At 50.4% G+C, this 20,942-nt stretch overlaps 1 protein-coding gene across 1 annotated transcript; it reads right to left on the reverse strand.

Moving 5' to 3' along the window:
- Positions 1-12,706: 12,706 nt before the first annotated feature.
- On the reverse strand, positions 12,707-19,040 carry NRSN2 (neurensin 2). Its single transcript, XM_074346901.1, has 3 exons — positions 19,001-19,040; positions 16,209-16,403; positions 12,707-14,545 (listed from the first exon to the last, which is right to left on the reverse strand). Exons 2-3 carry the CDS (start codon positions 16,395-16,397, stop codon positions 14,150-14,152), a joined length of 585 nt encoding a protein of 194 aa, XP_074203002.1. The 5' UTR covers positions 16,398-16,403; positions 19,001-19,040; the 3' UTR covers positions 12,707-14,149.
- Between the last annotated feature and the right edge of the window lie 1,902 nt (positions 19,041-20,942).

Raw genomic sequence — 20,942 nt, forward strand, 5'->3', positions numbered from 1 at the left:
AATAGCATGAAGGCTAAATTGTCAGTGGTTGAAGTAAAATGTCCTAACAAAACAATGAAGTTGCGATTAATGGAGAAAATGTTTCCCCTGCTAAAATTAAAATTCGATAAAGTGAAAATTCACTTCTTCAGTCACCCTATCAAGTGGTCAGTAGCCCCCTGCAGAAATGGCTACCATACTGAGCAGCACTGCCTCAGACCAAGAATCCCTGGCACAGGGTCCTGGGATTATAGCAAAGAAGGGAAGAGCCTGTTGGGTCTACAACATTTTTAAAAATGAGCTAATTGAAAGAAAAACATTATGGAATATAATAATACAGGTGGGTAAATGGATCTGGGCCAATCAATTTGGGAAAGGCGATGAGTGATTCAAGAGTTGCAACTCCGGGCCTGTGCTCTTCTTGGGGAGCGTTTATTAGACACTGGGCACCTCCCCCTTCTTTGGGGTTTCCCGGAGGCTTTGCAGAAATCCCTCAGCATCCCAACGTGGCTCAGGCTGGGCCCTAGGACAGGGAGGAAGGCCAATGCCTGGCCACAGCATCAGCCCATTGGTGGCCCAGTGGCAGCCATGACCATGCTGGGTGATCCAGTTCTGCCCTGTGGGCCTGGGTTTTCTTCACAAAGAATGTGATCTTGTGCCCATGGACCCAGCAGGGACCTGTGTGGGTGCTTCTCTTACATCATCTTACTGCCTCCACAAACTTCCCTACCAAGTTGCTGTTTTCATCCCTGGAGGCAGATGAGGAAATTGGGGCTTAGAAAGGTGACATCACTGGTCTAAGGCGGGGCAGAGGAGCAGTGAGATTTGAGCCAAGTCTGGCTGGAAGCCCGGATGGTCTTTGTCCACTGCCTTACATGGCCTCCCTAGACTGTCCTTGTTGGATGACACTTAGCTACTCTGAGACCCCGAGCCCTCATCTATAAATGGAATTGAGAATAGTATCCTCCTGATAGGGCTATTGAACTGCTTATTGTTATTGGCATAATCGTTAAATGAGAGGTTCCATGAGTTAATTACAAGTAAAGAGCTGAGAAGATTCCCTGGCACATGGTAAGCACTTGATGATAAGTGACTAATATTATTCCCATGGGGCCCAGGCTGCCACTCCTGCCTCTTAACACCCATCCCAAGAGTTGAAGGAGAGGTGGGGACATTTTCTGAGCATCATCCATGTGCCGTGCCTGGGCCATGCCCTCCATCTGTTTTCCCATGTAATCCTGACCTCAACCATGTAAGCTAAGAGTGAATTTATGCTCATTTTATAAGTGAGAGAAGCAAGTGTCAGAGAGGGAAGTAACCTGCCCAGGATCATACAGTGAGCCAGGTGGGGTTGAACCCAGGTCTGTATGGCTTCCCAAGCCCATGTCTGTTCACTATTTCAGGAGCCTCAGCAAGACTGATCCAAAGTTCCTGGGGAAACCCCATGCCTTGCTCAAGTGTAAGGGGTCCCAATCCTAACCTGTGGTGGGAGGAGCTGGAGACCCAGTAAAAAAGCTGATTTCTGGCTCTAACCTTGCCTCTGACAGTTGTATGACCTTGGGCAGCCACCAGTTCCCGTCCTGGCTCAGCCGGACAATTGCTGTTCTGTGTGTGTTGGGGGTGGGGCCTCTGAACTTCCAGGGATCCCGAGCCTCTCCTTCACCTTCCAGTGGAGGGCAGTAAGGAGGGAGCTCCAGACCTTCCCTCTTAATACCCGACTCACTGCTGAGTTGCTGAGTCATCTGGTCCCTGCCCGCCTTCCTTCTGGCCTGCCTCCTGCCGGTCCTGAAGCCACCAGGGCCTAGGAAGGAAAGGGATTATGTGTGTTCAATCCAGGCCACTGCCTGGCCCTTCCCTTTCTGAGAAAAACTTGCAGGGTGTGGGATGGAGGGTGCCGAGGTATTCAGCCAGCAACCAGTTGCATCAGAAGGCCTTGCGCAAGGCATCCTCCTGGGTCGGGCTCAGAGCTCTGCCCCGTGGCCCTACCCCCATTGCACTCCACTCCCACCCTGAGTCCTAGGGTGCCAGAGTGAGGATGTTTAGGCCTTGTTGGGGCCAGGCCCGGCCCCAGGGGCGTGACCTGGGCAGGGCCAGAGGATGGAGGGGAGGATTTGGGGCAGGCACTGCTCATCTGTCTGGGTGATAGAACTGATAGCATGTTAGGCTGGAAGATGCTCCTGAACCAGTTCAGGCCAACACACCCACCCTCTCCCTGGAGAAAGCAGAGACTAAGCCGGTGCCCAGGACAGTGACTGAGCCTATTCCCTGACTCTGGACTCTACTGAACCTTGACCTGAAACCTTAGATGTAGCCTGAGCCCTGATCGCTGCCCCCCAGCCATGGCCAAATTCTGACCATTGTCCCACGCTGAGCGACTTGGTCACTGACTGGGCTCCCGCTTTCTCCAATCCTGACTCCTGACCTAAATTCCAATTCCAGCTCCCGACTGAGTTTAGTCCTGCAGACAGACTTAGCTCTAATCCATTACCCTTGACCCCAACACCCAGAGAAGCCTCAACTCTCAACTCAAGCCTGGTCAGAGACACTCTTCTGAGAATCAAGAGACTCGTGCCCAGGCCCAGGCATCAAGAGCTGGCACCTGCTGGCCTCCCTTCTGGTCGTTCCCCACTCCCAGGTTGAGGATGGTTAAAGGAGCTACATTGAACTGGGGGCCCTGTGGAACTGCCCTCTGATTAGCCCAAGACTGTGACTCAGCAGGATGGGGCTGGATGTGGAGTCAGGCCAGAGCCACTGGTGATGGGCCGGGGCAGGTGCTGAGTCAGTGTGGGGAGAGAGGACAGTGTCTCTGAAGTTAGAGATATGGATGGGGTAGGGAGGCCCTGAGTCTGGCCATGGATGGTGCATGTGGCCGGCCAGGACCATTAAGATAAAGCAGCCCAGCTCAAGTCCTGTCTGCCTTCATTCTCCCCATTTATTGCCTATTTTTCCATCACTCATTCATATTATTCTCTCTCAGAGCATCCTGTCCTTTCCTCCATAATGTGTATTATAATTTGGAATTACATATGCATTTAATTACATATAATTATTACATAGTGATAATATAAAATATTAATTATTAATACTGATATATAATTAATTATTACTATTAATATATAATTATGTATCTATCCTCCACTAAGCTGTAAGCTCCCTTAGGGCAGGCATCTGCTGGTTTGACTCACCAGAGTATCTTCAGCACCTGGTATAGTGCCTGGCACAGAGTAAATGCTCAGGAAATAGTAGCTGAATGAATTAAATCCCTCCACCTATTTATTCATCCCTTATCCATCCGTTTACCATTCACTTGTAACTCATTCCCCACCATCTCTCCATTCAACTTTCTCCTGCCATCTCTATGTTCTTCCATCTGCCCCCTATTCAACCATCATCCATCCCTCCATCCAGCACATATCTATCTTTCTAAGCATCAATCAAACCATTTATGTATTTATTCATTCCTTCAACAAATATTTACTGAGTAGCTATTACTTGCCAGGCACAGTTCTAAAGGCTGGGCCTACTGATGTGAAAATAACACATATATATCTGCTGTAGCAGATGATGTCATGACAAAAGCAGTGCTTACAGCCTAGTAGAAAGAAAATATGTGAGAAATAATTAACATAAGAAATACTTAAAGTATAGGGCATGGTCAAGGGTGAAAAGTAAAAGAATGGGGCAAGAGGATCAGGAGGGCAGGGTGGAGGCAGGCAGTGGGTAGGGTGGTCCAGTGGATGCCAGGAGACCCTCTGGAGGGCACATTGTTCAGCCCAGGGGAACGACTTGTACAGAGGCTCCTAGGGGAAACCTGACTGGTGTGCTGGCGAAGGAGGTGGGCTGGAGGGGAGCAAGGGAGGGAAGGAGGTGGTTTATGAGTTTAGAGAGGTAAATAGGGGTTCAGACCATCTAGAGCTTTGGAGGCCTTTGAAAAGACTGAGGAGAAAGCAGCCGATGTTGAAATAATTCTGTTGAGAAACTCCAGTGGCTCAGAGCAGGGCAGTGGCTCTGCAGGTGGTGAGATGTGATTGGACTTTGAGTTTATTTTAAAGGTGGAACCAACAGGCTTGCTGATGGTTCAGATGTGGAGTGTGAGGGGAAGAGGGATTCAAGGATGCCTCCAAGCTTTCTTGACCTTGACAACTACCAGTATGGAGCTGCCATCCAGTGAGATGAGCAAGGTGTTTGAGGGAAGACCAGAGGTCCGCTTTGGTTGTGATGACTCTGAGGTATCTTTTAGACATTGTAGAAGAGACACTGGGTTGACAATTGGATGGATGCACTGGAGTTCAGTGGAGTGGGCTGGGCTGAAGGTATAGATCTGGAGTCCTGGCTTGAGACTGGATGAGAGCAGCAGGGACTGGGTCTTGGATCACTCCAACAGGGAGAAGCAAAGGAGTGACCCCTGAGGAGGAGGACAGCCAGGAGAGCATCGAGGCCTGGATGCCAAGTGAAGAGAGAAGGTGTATCAAGAGCAGAGAGTGTTCAACTGTGTCAAAAGCTGTTGATCAGTTAAGAAGATGAAGACTGAGAATTGAGCATTGGATTTGGCAACTTGGTGACCCTGACCAGAGCGGTTTCAATGGGAGTGTAGTGAGGTGGGCAGGTAGAAGAATGATCAAAATAGTAAGAGAGGAGAGGAATTAGAGACAGTGAATAAGACAGTTTTTTCAAAGAGGAGTAAAAAAAAAAAAAAAAGGATGGTAACTGGGAGGCTTGAAGGATTCAATGAAGGCTTTTGTCTTAAAGATCCATCCATCTACCTTTCATCTATGAATCCATCCAACCACCATCTACCATCTACCTGTCCATCCACCATTACTGTGCATCTGCCCAAACATCTGTTTCTTTTTTAATTAAAAAATATTTAAATTGAAGTATAGTTGGTTTACGGTGTTGTGTTAATCTCTGGTGCATAGCATAGTGATTCAGTTACACATATATGCATATATTCCTTTTCATATTCTTCTTCATTATAGGCTACCCAAGCATCCATTCTTCATTCACAAGCTGAATGCCTACAGGGTACCAACTCCCATGCCAGGCACTGGGCTGCGGAGTGGAGGGAAAGAAACGGAGAACCCAGAATCTGGCACTTGGTAGCTACTCAGTTTAAGTGAATTGAATGAATTGAGAGCAGGAAGGCATGATGCCTAGCATCCAGGTGCTGGGTCTAGCAGGAGGACCTGGAATGCCAGAGCTGTGGGCATTGTCTGGGTGACACCTGGTACAAACCAGAGAGGGTAAGTGTCTTGCCTGAGGTCACCCAGTGGGTCAGGAATGGAGCCAGGATTCATACCTGGACCTCTTATCTTGGCAGGCAGGTTTTTTTCTCTTCCAGGATGTTCTGTCCAGGGGGACAGAATTTAAGCAGGAGCAGGAGATGTGTGAGAACATGGCATTTTCTAGAAGGCAGATTTGAAAATATTTTTATTTATTTATATTTTGGCTCAAAATTCAAAAGGTGCAGGGAGTCATACTTGAAAAGTCTCCCTCCCATTCCTGTTTCCAGGCCCCTAGTTCGTCTTTAAGGAGGCAACCAATTTTCTTATGTTTCCTTTAAGATGTAAGTTGTAACTATTTTCCCCTTTTACTCAGATGGGGCAGACCCTCAGGTGGCTTTTTTCCTTCCCATTTAACAATTTGTTTTGAGGATTATTCCACGTCAGTTCAGAGAGATCTTCCTGATTTTTTTTTTTACAGCTTTGTAATATTCCATTGTGGGGATGGACTGGCTTATTGAAACCATCCTTTGTGGATGAACATTTTATTACTTCCAGTCTTTTGCTGTAACAAACAATGCTGTGATGTTCGTACACAGGGAAGTGGAGAGAAACTCTGAGCTAATTTCCTAGAAGCAGAATTGCTAAGTCAAAAGTTGGTGCATTTGTGCTTTTAATGGAAATTTCTGGACGATCCTCCACCAAGATTGTACCAAGCTACCTCTGGCTGCAGAGCATGTGAGAGCCTGTTTCCCCAGAACTTGGACACCCCAGGGTGTTATCGAAGCTTTTGATCTTTACCAGTCCGATTTGGAAAAACAAAAGTGTCTTCATGCAGCTTTCATGTTTCTCTTCTTCTGAGGGATGACTTGCCACGTTTTCACAGCCAAGGAGGCAGCAGATGTGGAAGAAGAACTTCTCAAGGTTGGTGTGACCCTGGCTGTCTTGGTGGGCAGTGAGCGCCCCTTCACAGGAGTTGACTCAGGGGAAGTAAGAGGAAGCCAGCTGGTTGGTCTGGCAGGGGCTGTGCTTCTGAGAACAGTTTCAACTTCCTCTGCTTCCTCTGGTCTCAGCTCCCTGCCTCCTTCCACATGTGCCCCTTGGGGTCTCTCATCCCTCCCATCTTTGCACCCCCACAGGCCACGCCAGAGTTTCCACCCTCTTCCTTAGGGAGCCATTTCCCTCTGCCTGCCATTTAAGCTTTCCTTGGCCCAGAGCTTCTGGAGGGCTGGGCTACGGTGACATCCAGTCCTCCGACCTGGCCCCTCATGACACCAGGGAACATGGTAGAATCTTAGGCTATCTCCATCAGTCTGGCACTTACTGACGGTCAAGCCCACACCCGTCCTGGTGGTTAAGAGCGCAGAGCGAGTGTGTGCCGATGGGCACACGTTGGCATACATGGCATGCATGTGTCTCTGTGGTAGCCCGGACAGACCTGGGCTGGAATCCCTGCTCAGCCTCTGAGGAGCTGTGTGATGTCGGGCGAGTCACTTGCCCTCTGCGAGCACAGGGTCTCGGGCCCCCCTCTGCTCCAGCCCCAATCCCTTTTTCCTAGTCCTTGAACAAACCAAAATTTTTCCTGCCTCAGGGCCTTCACCTTGGCTGTTCCATCTGCCACAAACTTTACCAACATTTTCCCCAGGCTACTCCTCCTCCTTCCGTCTCAGATCAAATGTCACCTCCTCAGTGAGGCCCTCCCTGACTACTCATGAAGCATGGTGCCCCTCCCTTGCCCCTGCAGTCTACCTCTAAGCCATGACTCTGTCTTGCTTTATTCATAGCACTTGTCAAGGTTTGAAATGATCTCTGTGTATTAAATTGCTATTGTCTGTCCTTCCTGCCCCTATTGGAAAGGAAGAACCTGAGAGTGGGGATGCTGCACCCTCATGTCTAGCACACAGCCGGGCACCTACTAGGTGTTCAGTTAATAATTGCTGGATGATGAATGCAAAGCGCTCAGCATAATGCCTGGCATGAAATAAAAGCTCAAAATTGCTGGTTATTTTATTATATAAATGCTAGGTAGGGCCTGTCATTATTATTTATAAAGAATAAATAACTCTGCTCAGCAATTCTTACATCGAGTATTTATTTGAGTTCCGTGTGATGCAGGGATGTGAGACCCAGTGGATGGTGCTGAGGAATGGACGACTTGCTGGGAAGACAAGGACCAAGGAAAAATAGTCACGTATTAAGATCATGATGCATTAAGTTATTCTAACAACAAGACTAGAAGTGGTTATTATCACCCTTGTTTTTAGGTTAGAAATGGAGGCTCAGAGATGCTGACATGCCTAAGGCCACCTAAGCACTTGGCATAGTGCCTGTGCCCAGAGTGGGGACTCAGTGCCCAAGGATCATTTGCACACCTGTCCAGGCCTCCCTGGTGTGTTTCTAGTGCCTGGGATGCAGGGCACGTGCCTGGGCTCACCTCTCACACAGGGCACTGGGGAGGTGGCTCTGGGCTGCATGTGTTCCTCCAGGGCTCCTGGTGGAGAGGTCCGCGCTGAGGGCCACCAGGAGGTCTCTCTGCTGGGAGGTCTTTAGCCCTGGGGTCCAGGATACGGGCTGATTGGAAGGAGCAGCTTTGATGTCAGGCAGGACAGGGCTAGGTGGAGGCCTGGGAAGGGAAGAAGGAGGAGGCTGTGCCACGTTGATGTGTGCGTGCACGGACACGGACACACACACACACACACACCCTTCTTACTCCCCCAGCATGTTGAGGACTGCTCACACTGGCTGAGCCACTCTGCACGTCAAGGGTCCTCCCAGTTCCCTGGCCTGACTGACCTCATGTGAGTGCTCAGCTGTGCAAAGCAGGACTGTGTCCACCCTGTTCACCAGGCATCCCCAGTACCCAGCCCAGGGCAAGCCCAGAGGAGGCACTCAAGTTTTATGGGGATGATAAATTCACTCCCTTCCTCTTTCCATCTTTAATTTGTTACTCTTTACTTCTATTTTAAATTGGAGTATAGTTGATTTACAATGTTGTGTTAATTTCTGGTGTACAGCACAGTGGTTCAGTTACATATATATATGTATATATATATAGTCTTTTTCATATTATTTTTCATTATAAGCTATTACAAGGTATTGAATATAGTTTCCTGTGCTATATAGTGGGACCTTGTTTATCTATTTTACGTATAGTAGTTAGGATCTGCCAATCCCGAACTCCCAATTTATCCCTCTACCCTTCCCTTTCCTCCTTCACTCACTCATTCACTCACTCACTCAGGGACTCCAGGATGGTGCAGTGCTGCTCCTGCCCTCTCCCCTCCAACACACACAGCATGCATCTGCAAAGTACCCAAGAGATTCTAAGTCCTGGCAGCTCTTCTCCTGCCAAACCCAGTCCTGGACCCTGCCTGGTGCACACCCAGTGGACATCCTGTTTTCCTCCCTCTTCCTCCCTGCCCTGACCACATGTCCTAGGCCAGATGCTTATGAAACCCTGAGTTCTTCCATCACCAGGCTCCTGATGGCCTAATGCCCAGAGTTTGGCTTTCAGTCATGTGCTCTGGGGCTTGGCGAGGCGGAGACAGGAAGCTCACAGCCCTCAGTTGATACCAACCCAGGCTGGGACTTGGCGCTGGACTGGAGTCACTGTCGCATCACTGCACACACTCATGGAGCACACCTGTGAACAGACATGTGAGGACGTGGCCCGGAACAGAATGTGATGTGTCCAAGGTCACAGGGAATGTCAGTGTGGGAATCTGTTCACTCCTGAACACAACTGCACAACAGTAGAAATAGACTCACTGCCTAGTATCACAAGACCAGGGTGTGAATCCCAGCTATTTACTAGTTGTGTGACTTTGGACAAGCCACATCACTTCTCTGAGCCTTATCTTTACTTACTTACACATAGTAGATGCTCGATAGATGTGGCAGCTAAAAACATCATTGGCAGAGTCAATGCAAGTACACACTGAGTGTGTCAGTATGTCTGCAGAATGTCATCACAGTAACCTACATGCCTGTAAATATCAGCGTGCACCCACTCACGTAACGTGCTTATTCACGGATTTGTGTGTGGGTCCACCAGTATGGATGCATGTGTCTGTGAGGTCACTTGGGCTGACTGTTTTCTCCAACAATGCACGCCGTTCTAGGGGTGGTTTTCCAGAGGATTTTCTGAGTGCTCGTCATGCCAGGAATTGGCATTGATCTGGGTAGACGTGCAGATGCTTACCTGTGTCTGTGTGGACCTGTGAGGGGTTATGAGTACAACCTCTTCCCTTATCAGGTTGATTAGCTGGTAGAATCTGTGGGATTGGGTCATTTCTGCATCTGCGGATGCCAGTGTTACGGGGCATTCTGAAGCTGGGTTCAAATCTCACCCATGCAACCTTGGGGCAAGATGCTGCAACTTTCTGGGCCTAGGTTCCTTTTCTGGGAATTGGAGATAATGGCAACCACCTTATGGCGGTCTGAGGACCAAAGGAGCTAGTTTATGTGAGGTGGTGAGTGCAGAGCCGGGCACAGACGGGTGCGATGTGTGCTGCTCTCTGAAATATGACATGACCCTTTCCTTCACTTACAGCACTGGCTCCATTATTCTGCCATTGTCTGTCTACAGGATTATCCTGTCCTCTAGAGTGTGGGTCCCCGGAGGGCAGGACTATGTCGCAGTCCTCCCTAATTAGAACCTGCACATCGCTCCTCTTTCCTGACAACAGCTAGAATTTCTTGGGTGCCAGGTACAGCAGTGAGCTCCTTAAGTCTTCAAACAATCTTGAGAGATTGGTCTCCTTGTTGTCTCCAGTTTACAGACAAAGAAACTGAGCCTCGAGGTTAAGAAAATGCCCTGGATCACACAGTGAGCAGAACTGACCAAGGGTTTAGGGCACAAATGTTGCTGAACCCTCGGCTCATGGGCTCCCCACAGTGGACTCTCTCTGGCTCCACCTCCACTGACACCGCCGCGTCGATATGAATATCCTTTTGTTACTCTCTCTCATCCTGGGCGTCTCAGCTCCCTGCCCTGGCACAGCGCCCCCAGAGGTAGGCCGGGTCCCCAGGTCACCCCTTCTTCGATCCAGCTGGGGGCGAAGTGGAGGGGCTTATCTAAAACTGGGCTTGAGGATAACCTAGACCCGAGGTCAGCGGAGATGGGGGAGGGGATGCAAGACAGCAGGAGGGAGGGACAGCCTCTGGGTGGTGATGGGTTGGGCGCTCAGGCTCCGGGATAAAAAGGGGTGGACCTTGCCCATTAGCCCCCCTCCCTTTCCCAGGTCTCCCTGCCTCTGGTAGGAAAGGGAATGCAGGTTGGTGGAAACGGCTTCCCTCTACCCGAGTTTGAGCTGCCATCACCTTGGAGGAACACCTGAGGGCACCCTTGAGGCAGCTATGGGCTCTGTGTCTATTTAGTGCCGCCCTGTGCCCCTCGGGTCTCCAGGAGCCACTAAGACCTTGTATATTCCGGTGTTGTTGGGTGGAATGCCTTATAAATTTCAGTTAGGTCAACTTGGTTGATAGTGTTGTTCAAACCTTCCATACCGTTACTGATTTTCTGTCTACCTGTTTCATCACTTTTAGAACACAGTATAGACATCTATGCCATGGCCTGGAAACTCTCTCAGGGCAGTCAACTAAGGCAATTGTAGGACTCTGCTCATTGATTTATTTCCCAGTCCATTCTTTGGTTCTTCCAGGTGGGAGGATAACCTGATTCCTGTTACTTCATCTTGACCAAAACGATTGTATTTTTTTAACTTAAAAACAAATAGTTGTAGAATAATAGAAGAGTTGCAGAGACAGTACAGAGAGTTTCTACATAGCCTTTAGCTCTATTTCCTCACTCTCCTGCAATCGGTGACACTGTCTTTGTCTTTCTTGTCTTTTAGGACCTTGGCATTTTTGAAGAGTGCTTGTCAGATGTTTTGTAGCATGTCCTTCAATTTGGCTTTTCCCGTAATTGGGCTGAAGTTATGGATCTGGGGAAGAATACCATGCAGGCGAATTGCACTTCTCAGCACATCTTTTCAGGGGTCCAAAAAGCAGCAAAACTTGTTCCTGGCAATGTTCATCTTGAGCATTTACTAAAGCTGGTGCCTGACCGATTTCTCCACTGTGAAACTGCTATTTTTCCCTATCCACATTCTATTTGTCAGAAAGCAAGTTGCCAAATCCAGCTCACACTCAAGGAAAGGGGAATTAAGCTTCCCTCTCTGGAGGGTGAAACAGCCAGGAACCTGTGGACACATGTTAACCCCCAACAGAAGGTAATCAACATTTGGAGAGGAGATACTTTGAGACTATGCAAATCCAGTTTCACCTTAAAGTTTCAGCCACTCGTTTTTGCATTCATAGGTGGGTTTCGCCTGCAGCAATTATTATTCTAGTGGGCTCAGGGCCATTTTTCTAAGTCTCTCAATCCTTCTGTATTTATTAATTAAAAATTCTTCTGCAAGGACAATTTGTCCCTTCTCCCCCATTTATTTAAGTATATTCCATCAATTATTATATAATTATATTATACCTATTATTATTATTACAACAATTTTTTGTTAATTATTTTAAAAAATGTAATACATTCACATGGTTCAAAATTTAAAATAGGCAAAAGAGCATGAGGTGCCAGAGGCCCTCGCACCCCTATCCAGCCAGCCAGTCCCCAGTGCCTCCCCCAAAGGCAACCAAAGCCAAGATTTTACACCTATACCAGCGACGTCCATAACTATTCTTCTTTTTACACAAACGATTTAAAAGTCATCATAGTGTTTTGCTCCTTGCACCTTTTCACCTAACAATATAACTTAGAGATCAGTTCAGATGAACATGAAAAGCACTTTCTTGTTCTTTTACACAGTGTCCCACGGTGTAAAATTTCCATGATTTATTAACTGATCCCCTAGCAATAAGCACTTGGGTTGTTTCCAAATGTTCTCTGTTACAAGGCTGCAGTGTTCCAACATGTAGAATTTAACCTACAGATATACCCACACAAGACAGAAGGGTCAAAAGGCACGTACTTCTGTTTTTAATGTTGCCAAGCTGCCTCCCTTGTAGGCTGCACCAGTTTACACCCCATATTAGTTTCCTAGGGCTTCTGGACAAGGTACTGCAAACTAGGTAGCTTAAAATAACAAAAACTTATTGTCTCACGGTTCAGGAGGCTAGAAGTCTGAAGGTGACAGGACTTGCCCATGGATTGAATTCAGGCTGTGAGGAAAGAGAGGCGTCAAGTATGACCCCAAGGCTTTGGCTGGAGCCACCATGCTCTGAGAGGTGGGCAACAGAGTTGAGGCAGAGTCTGGTGGGGGCTGGCGGGGGAGAGTTTGGGACAGTTGAGTGAGGTTTGGGAATAATTGTTCTCCCATCCGTAGGCTGTTGTTAATGAAGGTTAAATGACATCCTGTCTATAAGGCCCTGAGAACAGGGCCTGGCCTCTAGTGAGTGCGGCGGGGGTGGGGGGAGGTTACCTGTTCTTATTGTCCTGGAAAATATCCCACCTTTGGCTCCAGCTCTGGTTCTCAGAGCCCCCTCCTCACATCCCTCTTGGGGATGCGGCAGAAGTCTGTCAAAATGGCTGAGATATTTCTCATCTCATCGGTAAAATGAAGAGAATCATCCTTTTTCTCAAAACAAAACAAAAAACGGAGCAATGTGCCGGGCACACAGTACCTGCCTGCTCTTTCCTCCCTCCCCCACCCCAGCGATCAGGGAGAAGAAAAGCGAAGTCAGTACCCATCCTAGCTGTTTATTGAAGGGGAAGGTGGGATGGAAAGGTGCAGGTTGGGGAGGGGTCGTGGGGGCACAAAGGCAGTAGGGCCTGTCTAGTAGGGGAGGACTGAGGACCCTCCCAGGAGGCCCCTCTACGCTGGTGGTGAGATTGAGGCGGGAGGGTAGAAGCTGTGTCCCGGGCGCCTCTTTCCAGCTGTCTTGGCGCTCCCCCTAGTGGTAGAATAGAGATGCTGCATCTGGCCGGGAAGACTGCAGGATGGAAGGACCCGTGCTTCCAGGAGAGCACATTTGTTACCAGGTGAGGTCAGGATCTGTGGATGATGGTTTCTAGGTGGGTGGACTTTGAGGGACAAAGGCATCCCACTTCTCCTGCCCCCTTGGTTCTTAGAGACCATTTACGTACATGTCCAAAGTATCTTCTGAGTCACCTGGGACCATTAGACATCAGTTAGTCTCTCTGTGCCAAACATGTCCCATCCCTGGGGGTCCTCTGGAAGCCAGGAAGGTGTGGGGTTCTTCTCCAGCTGAAGAGCTGGCTCAGGAGGAATCTGAAGATGTGGGTCGAAGTTCCTGCAGGCTGACCGCCTCCCTCCTCCACTCATCTGTAACCTGGGGCCTGTAATAGCTCATGATGGGGTGGACTGACACCCAAATGCATGTAGAAAACATGCTGGAGAGGGTAAATGTGTTCACATCATCCTGGTCCAAGAGAGTATCAATGATGCATCCTAAGGCATCCTGACACAGCTGACAGAGGGAGGGGGCAGTGAATGAGAATGACCCTTCTCCCCCTCCCCCTCTTTGCCTGTGGAGGGTAATACTTATATTCTGGGGAGAAAAAGAAAGCCCTGGAACTCTAGAATCTAGTCCAAACCCTTCAGAGTACAGAGGCAGGAACCAGTGGTCTGAGAGGGTAAGGAGCTTGCCCAAGGTCACACAGAGGAAAGAGTGGGGATAGGTTGAGAGAGATGTTTTCTGCCTCTGAATGGCCTTGGGAGGGAGGTGGGGGTAGGAGGTTTTGGGAGGACTCTGGTAAGGTTGGCATCTTAGATGAGTTAGTGCCCCGCCCCTGGGAAGGGACACAGGGATGTGAGCTCCAGACTTTCTTACCTGGAATGGGGCCTTCTGGGGACTTAGATGGAAAGGGTCCACTAAAAGGGAGAAGTTAGGGAGACAGTGGGAGGGTGGGGTGTGGTGGGAGAAGGAAGAGTCCAGATCCCAGATCTGGCTCTTCCTCTGGCTGTGTGGGCAGCTCAGAAGTCCCGCTTGGGCTGGATGGTCTGCGCAGAGGATTGCCCAAAGTGGCTGGCATCACAGAAGATGGGGGACAAATGCTGCTCTTGTTCATCCCCGAAGACTTCCACGTGGCCATCGGCATCAGTGTCCAAGGGTTCTGCCTTGGTGTCCGGGCTCAGCCAGCCGGTCATGGCCCAGAACAGGCAGATGGCCAGCAGGATCCCAGCCGCCATGCAGAGCGCTGTGCCTGCCAGGCGGCAGGTGCTCAAGGCCTGGTTGTAATCGGCTGCCCGCTGATCCAACACGAGGAACTCACCCCCTCCAATGCCCTCCAGCTTGGGGGGCACTGCATAGCCAGTGGTCAGGGCTGCCACACCCAGCAGCAGAAGCAGGGTCCCTAAGGACAAGCTGATCTGGAGAGAGGCAGACAGATTTGGAGGCAGTCAGGGTCTGCTGGGGTCCCAGGAGAAGGATCTCAACTGGACTTGAAGGGAATCCCTTAGTCCAGCCTGTAGAGATGGGATCACAGACACACCTGCTGGGCTCTGACTGACAAGGGGCAAAAACTCATGTTCTGTTTGGATTCTTGAGGTCTCCAGAGTAATTTCCTTCTCACCTCCCACCTAGAAGTTGGTTTCTGCCAACCTTGATTCTCCTTCCATCATTATTTGGATCCTATCTTACATCCTGCTCCATCTACCTTCCATCTCTATCCCTCTGTCGGGTTAACTCCTACACATCCCTTAGATCGCATATCAAACCTCACCTCCTCCGGGAAGCCTTCCAGGACACCCCTGGACTCGGTCAAGTCCCCTGCTCTGCATGTATGCAAACACTGCACCCATTCATTCTTCAGTTCATTCACCTTGGTGCACATTTGAACATGTACTTTGGTTACTGTATAAGTCTTGTCTGCCTGCTCCACTGGATTGAGAGCCAGGGATGCCATGAGAGCAGAGACTATGTCTTTTGGGCTCACTAGGTATCTTCCATGCCTAGTACGGTGCTGGGACAGAGCAGTAGCTGAGTGTTTGCAGAATGACTAAGTGAATCACAGCTAGGAGCTCCTCCAGGACAAGAAACACATTGTCTTAAATTCTATGTCCCCAAGAGCCTAGCACACACTACCTGGCAATAAGAAGATGCTCAGAAACTTATAATACACACTGACTTTCTCTTGGAAGTCTTCCCTGATCACCCCAGCACTGATAGCCTTTCCCCTCCAGACATCTTCTGTACACCTGGCCTGAGATTCTGCCTTCACCGCACAGGCTGGCACCTCATCTCCCCACTAGACTGAAGCCTTTTGAAAGCAGAGGTGAGGGGCCCTCTGCTTCAGTCTTCCCACAGTATTCACCAAAAAGCATTGTTGGGACCCAGCTCACTGCCACCTCCATACCTTTCTTTACCCACATTGTGCTTCCTTAGTGACCAGTCTCCGTGGCTGGTACGGACATCGACTGTTTCTCTCATGCCTTCTGCTGCCCTGGCAACAGTCCCCCAGTATATCACTGGGAAGCCACAGGAAGATTTAAGCGGGGTGAACCCCCTTCCTGCCAGTCAGCATATACCATCTACCATTCCCCCTGGCCACAGTAACTAGCTCAGGGCTGGGCAAGTGACCCAACCAGAGCCAAAGCAATACTAGTCAGGACTTCTGGAAATGAAGGGTGTTGCTTCTTTTCTGAAGGAAATACTGGAGGAAATTCTGATATTCCTCGTTGGTGGGGAGTGAAAGACTGAGGGTCAGCATGGGAGCAATCATTTGGAGAACATATGCGGAGAGTCTGAAGCTAATAGACTGCATGGGTGGAGGTATTATAGGGAGACTGAAGGAAATCTCGAGTCCTCAGTGTGATGAACTGCTGGATCAAACTCTGCCTGAAGGCACCCAACCTCTAATTCTATAAAATGAGCAATATTTTCCTTTTATTGTTGAAATTCATTTAAGTTGGGTTTTCTGTTCTTTGAATATGCAAGACTCCTTGCTGCTTCTCAGCCCCTTTCTCTCCACTGATCCCACCTCCTCCCTGAAACCACAGGAAATCACAGGAATTGTTCCTCCTCCCACTTTACCTTCCAGCACAGTGAGGGCCAGTGTCGGCGAGGGCATAGGACGGGACGCCCCTCAGGGTCATCACTGAGGGCGGTCCCTGCACAGTCCTCATAGAAGAGGTGCAGATAGGAGCGGACCCCATACCACTTGCCGTCTTCCACACTGGGGCCTCGGCTACAGCCGCAGGGATGGTCGCAGCTAGGCATCATGGGTCTCTGTCGGGTAGGCAAGGTTCATGGACAGAGGGAGGGGTCAGTGAGAGTTGCCCACGGTGACTCTCCAGGCCCCATGAATCTCTGTGCCTCACTCATCTCTCCACCCATTTCAGGCACCCAACACTCATAGCACACACAACCTGGCCTTCTGGAATCTCGGCCTGTCTTTCCCTAGGTACACTGAGATTGAGCCCATGCACTGAGTGCTTAGCGCAGGGCCTGGCAATTTATAGGTGGCAATAAATGTGCATGTTTACTCTGGAGGCCACCCAGCGCCTGGGACTGTGGGTCTGGAGCCTGACTGCCTGGTCTGGAATCCAGGATACCCCCCTTCCTGGCTACGGGATGTTAGACACGTGCTTTGATGGCTCTAGGCCTCAGTTTCCTCACATGTAAAACAGAGCCAATAATCATATGGGCTTCATACAGTTATTGTGTCCCATGCCAAAAAATGGTAGCTTTTGTGATAATTATTACTTTAACTTCTTCATTATTATTTTTATCATGAACTTTTTGAGCCCTGTGTCTGGAGTGAGAGATCCTCACCCCCATCTCCTAACATATCTCCTTAATCTCCCTGCCTTTCAAGGTACTCTGGGGGGTAACTGCCATGGCTGTTGGACACATGGCTATTGGACACTAACTTATCCAATCAGATAGAGCTCCCCAAGCTGCAAGGCCCTGTAAGACCCCTCAGAAGGGCTGCCCTCAGGAGGCAACAGTCTCCAAGTCACAGAGAATCTTGACTCCACAGGAGGTGAAAGTCAGGGGCCCTCGGGCTGCAGGGCTCTTAGTCTCAAGGGCTGTTAGATTTCTAGAGAAAGCTGTCTAAGGACCTTTCTATTTTGTCACAAATGGAAGCACTGAGGCCTAGGGAGTGGCAGGTACCTGTATACCCACACACCCTTAGGACTAAAACTGTTGGGGGTCAGGGAAGCTGGGGAAGGGCTGGACTCACCCCCACCCCATGGTGGCCCTCAGCCCCTCTGAGCAGCTTCAAACCAAATGAAGTAATGTGTCTACACTGAAGGGTGAGACAAATTTCTAGCCACCTCTAGTTTCCAATCAGATGTGGCCCTCCAATCCCGGTGTGAAGAGACTCGCCAGCATACGTACACACACGGCACAGAGAAACACACAAACCAGACACATACACAGATCGATGCACAGACACACAAGTCAACACAGACACACAAACACCACAAAGAGACACAGACAGGCACACGTGTACCACGTAGAGACACATACATCCAGACACACACCACACACACACACACACACAGAGGCACAGCCACAGTATGTGCTGAGGTAATTCTTGGAGCCCCCATGGATCAGCACAAGTGCTCAGAATTGCTGCTGTTAAAGGCAGTCTATAAATCGCCGCTCTCCACAGCCCTCACCCAAAACGCAGGGGGGAAAGGGAAAGGCTGTTGAAGACTCCTCCTCCCCTCTAAGATTTCCTTCAGAACTGACAGACAATGGGAAAAGGCAGAGACCAAAAGAGAAAGAGAAAGAAGAGGCCAGAGGTCTGGGGAGAGAGAGGCTCTACCCAGGGGGCGGGGCTTTGCAGAGGGTGTGACCAGAGTGGGAACCACCCCAGGAGGAGGCCCGGGTGAGGAGAATGAAAGGGGGTGAGCGGGGCGGTCAGCGTCTGGGTATCGACCATTAGGGGAGGGGGAGGACAGGGTGCTCAGGGATAGTAGGCCTAGGTTAGCTTCTCCCTTGTAATTTAACATTTCCCTTCTCCAAATATACAGAATCACTCAATACTGCTGGCGATGGAGCTGGAAGGTGACCTTGACACTGCCTCCCCCTCGGCCTGGCTCGTACGCCTCCCTTAGGGTTGCAGGGAGGCGGTCTGGCGGTTAGGGCGAGGGAGGGAGAGGATGCTGAGGACCGGGGACCAGGGTTGCCATAGGAACCTCTGGGGAGCTGTCCTTAGGCGGGATGAGGGAGGAGCTCGGTGAGAAGGGAGCAGGAAGAGGAGGGGGCTACAGGGTCTAAGGGGTGGAGGCTGCGGCGAGGAGGCGAGTGGAGGGAGGCGCACAGGAAGATGACAGGCGCGAGGGCCAGAAGATGGATGCCTTTATGGAGCCTCCCTGATTTTTCCTTCCCAGACCCCTAGACCCTCCCACTCCAGCGCCTGGCGTTGCTCAGGCCGGGGGAAGGGGCGCCGTTCTGGGAGGCTAGGCCAGGGAAATCAGGCCAATTCCTCCCGCCCTGCACCGCACACAGTTTCTGACCCGACCGCCGGTTCCCTGGTCCAGATTAAGTGCATCCTTTCCCCTCGAGGGAAACCTAGGCAGAGAGGAATGGGGATGGGTTTTCAGCAGAGAGGTGGGTGGGGTCTCGTCCTCTGAGAACTCTGTCCAGCCTATCAACCCTGAGGTGTCTCTTGGCGTTGGGACTGGTGAGACCTCCACCCTCTGCTACTTCCCTGGGACCCCCTGCCCTTCCCAAAGCCGGAGGCACGCCCGGGCTGGGGCGCTGCCGTCCTGCCCCAGACCGGACACGGCCTGGGCTGGGGGTGCGGCAGGAGGAGGCGGGGGGAGGCTAGGGGGAGGGTCGGGCCGCGCCTGAAACAGGGCTGAGCTCACCTCTCCGTCTGCCGTCTCCGCTGATGGGAGCCGGAACGCTAGCAGAGCCAAAGCGGGTTGGGTCGGCGCCTGCGCCGCAGCTGGGGGGCGGGGGGGGTGACACGGGGTGTTGGGGGGGCAGCCCGCCCCAAGGGCTGGCTCTGCAGATTACGGACCCCTGCAGGATCGCGAGCCCCTATCCCCTTCCAAGAGTTCTTTCCTCTCCCTGAGATCCCAGGCCCCTCACGGGGACCCCACACCTTCATACAGTCCCTGTAACTCCTCTCCTGACTGTCCCACCACTTCCTTAATCTCCCTACCCTCTGACTGAAGACACTTGCCTTCACTGAGCTTTCATTTCCTCGCAGTATCCTCAAGTCTCCTCTCTGGGCCTCCATCTTCAATCTCCAGTACCTCCTCTAAGAATAATGAATAAATCTAATTACCCAACCCCCCCATCAAAAAAAAGTCTACAGAGTCTGGGCCTCCATCCCCCTCATGGAGCCCTTACCCAAGTATACAAACGCTCATCTCCTGGCTGAGCCCCATCCTCTTCACAGACGCCCGCCCGTCTCTCTCTCTGAGCCCCCACCTCTCCCACTGCATCCCTACCAGGAAGTCTCCTCCTGCTTGAATCCAGAGCCCCTAATCATACTGAAGTCCTCACCTTCTCACTGAGCCCCTCCATTCTCTCGATTCTCTCCCTCCTTGAGCCCATATCCCTTGCTAAGGATCGGTGCCCTCCCCGATCTTGAGAACAGAGCTGGGGTTGGGGAGGAGGTGAGGGGAGAGACACGTCCTTTCCCTTCTGCAAGGAACCTCCCTTCTCTCTCCCAACCTAGTTCTTCCCTGGGCAATGCATCCCATGGCCCAGCTCCCTGGAGAGCCAGCCCTTGCCAGGCAGCCGAGTTGACTTTATTCCTTGTCCCATATTTGCTATGTGGTCTCGGGTGTCACCGCACCTCTCTGAGCTTCTTCTGGCACCATTGCACCCACATGCTTTCATGCCTTGTGTCCATTCTGTCTCTCCTTGGGCTGGGGGCTGGGGACACTGGGATGAATGAACACTGCAAGGTGGAGCCACATCCTTTTCATTCACTATTTTATCCCCATGCCTCACATGGCGCTTGGCACTGAGTAGGCAGCTCAGTAAACACTTACTAAACACAGACTAATAATAGCAAATATGTGATGATACTCGTTGTGTGCAAAGGGCTCTCTAAGTGCTTTGTGTGTAATGCTTACCCATTTAATTCTGTGTGTGTGTGTGTGTGTGTGTGTGTGTGTGTGAGTGACAGACAGAGAGAGGGAGAGAGAGAGAGAGAGAGAAGGAGAAAAGGAAGTCCTGGAGCTGAATAAATTTAGCAGTTGAATCAAACACACAGTAGAGAATAGGGAAAGCCCTAAGGAGCACCTGACAGGTATTTATAATCTGAAATAAAAGTCAGTGAGGTCATTAACATCTTTAAGTCTCACAGCAAATCCTCCACTGACCTCAAACCTAGGCCTCTTTCTATTCGGGGTTTGTATCCAAGTCTCCAAAAAAGATCCTTGGTCTTAGAATTTTGGGGAGGAGAAAAAGCAGAACTTGAAATTCATTTAGTCAAACCCTGAAAACCACTGAGGGTGAGAAACTGGGTTGCTAAGAAACCTCTGAAGATGGGGGAGAGAGTTGGTGTCCATTGCTAGGCAACCTGGAGGAAGCTAGGCAGACAGGTTTCGTAGGCTCCTGGGATGCCAGGCTGGATATGCCTTAAAGACTCCTAGTTCAACCACTTAACTGTACAGATGGCAGAACTGAGGCCTCAAAAGGCAAGGCAATGAACCCAAAGTTCCTCCAGTTTCTCAAGGAGAGGAAAGACAAATGGCCTGGGAGGGCACTGTCACTGGGGAGTGGCCTGTCATGACTGAGGCAGAGTTTTAGGGGAGGACTGGTCACTGAAGAAAACTTTGTAAAAGGAGT

The sequence above is a fragment of the Camelus bactrianus genome, chromosome 19 (genome assembly GCF_048773025.1).
Source record: "Camelus bactrianus isolate YW-2024 breed Bactrian camel chromosome 19, ASM4877302v1, whole genome shotgun sequence".
Lineage (NCBI taxonomy): Eukaryota > Metazoa > Chordata > Mammalia > Artiodactyla > Camelidae > Camelus > Camelus bactrianus.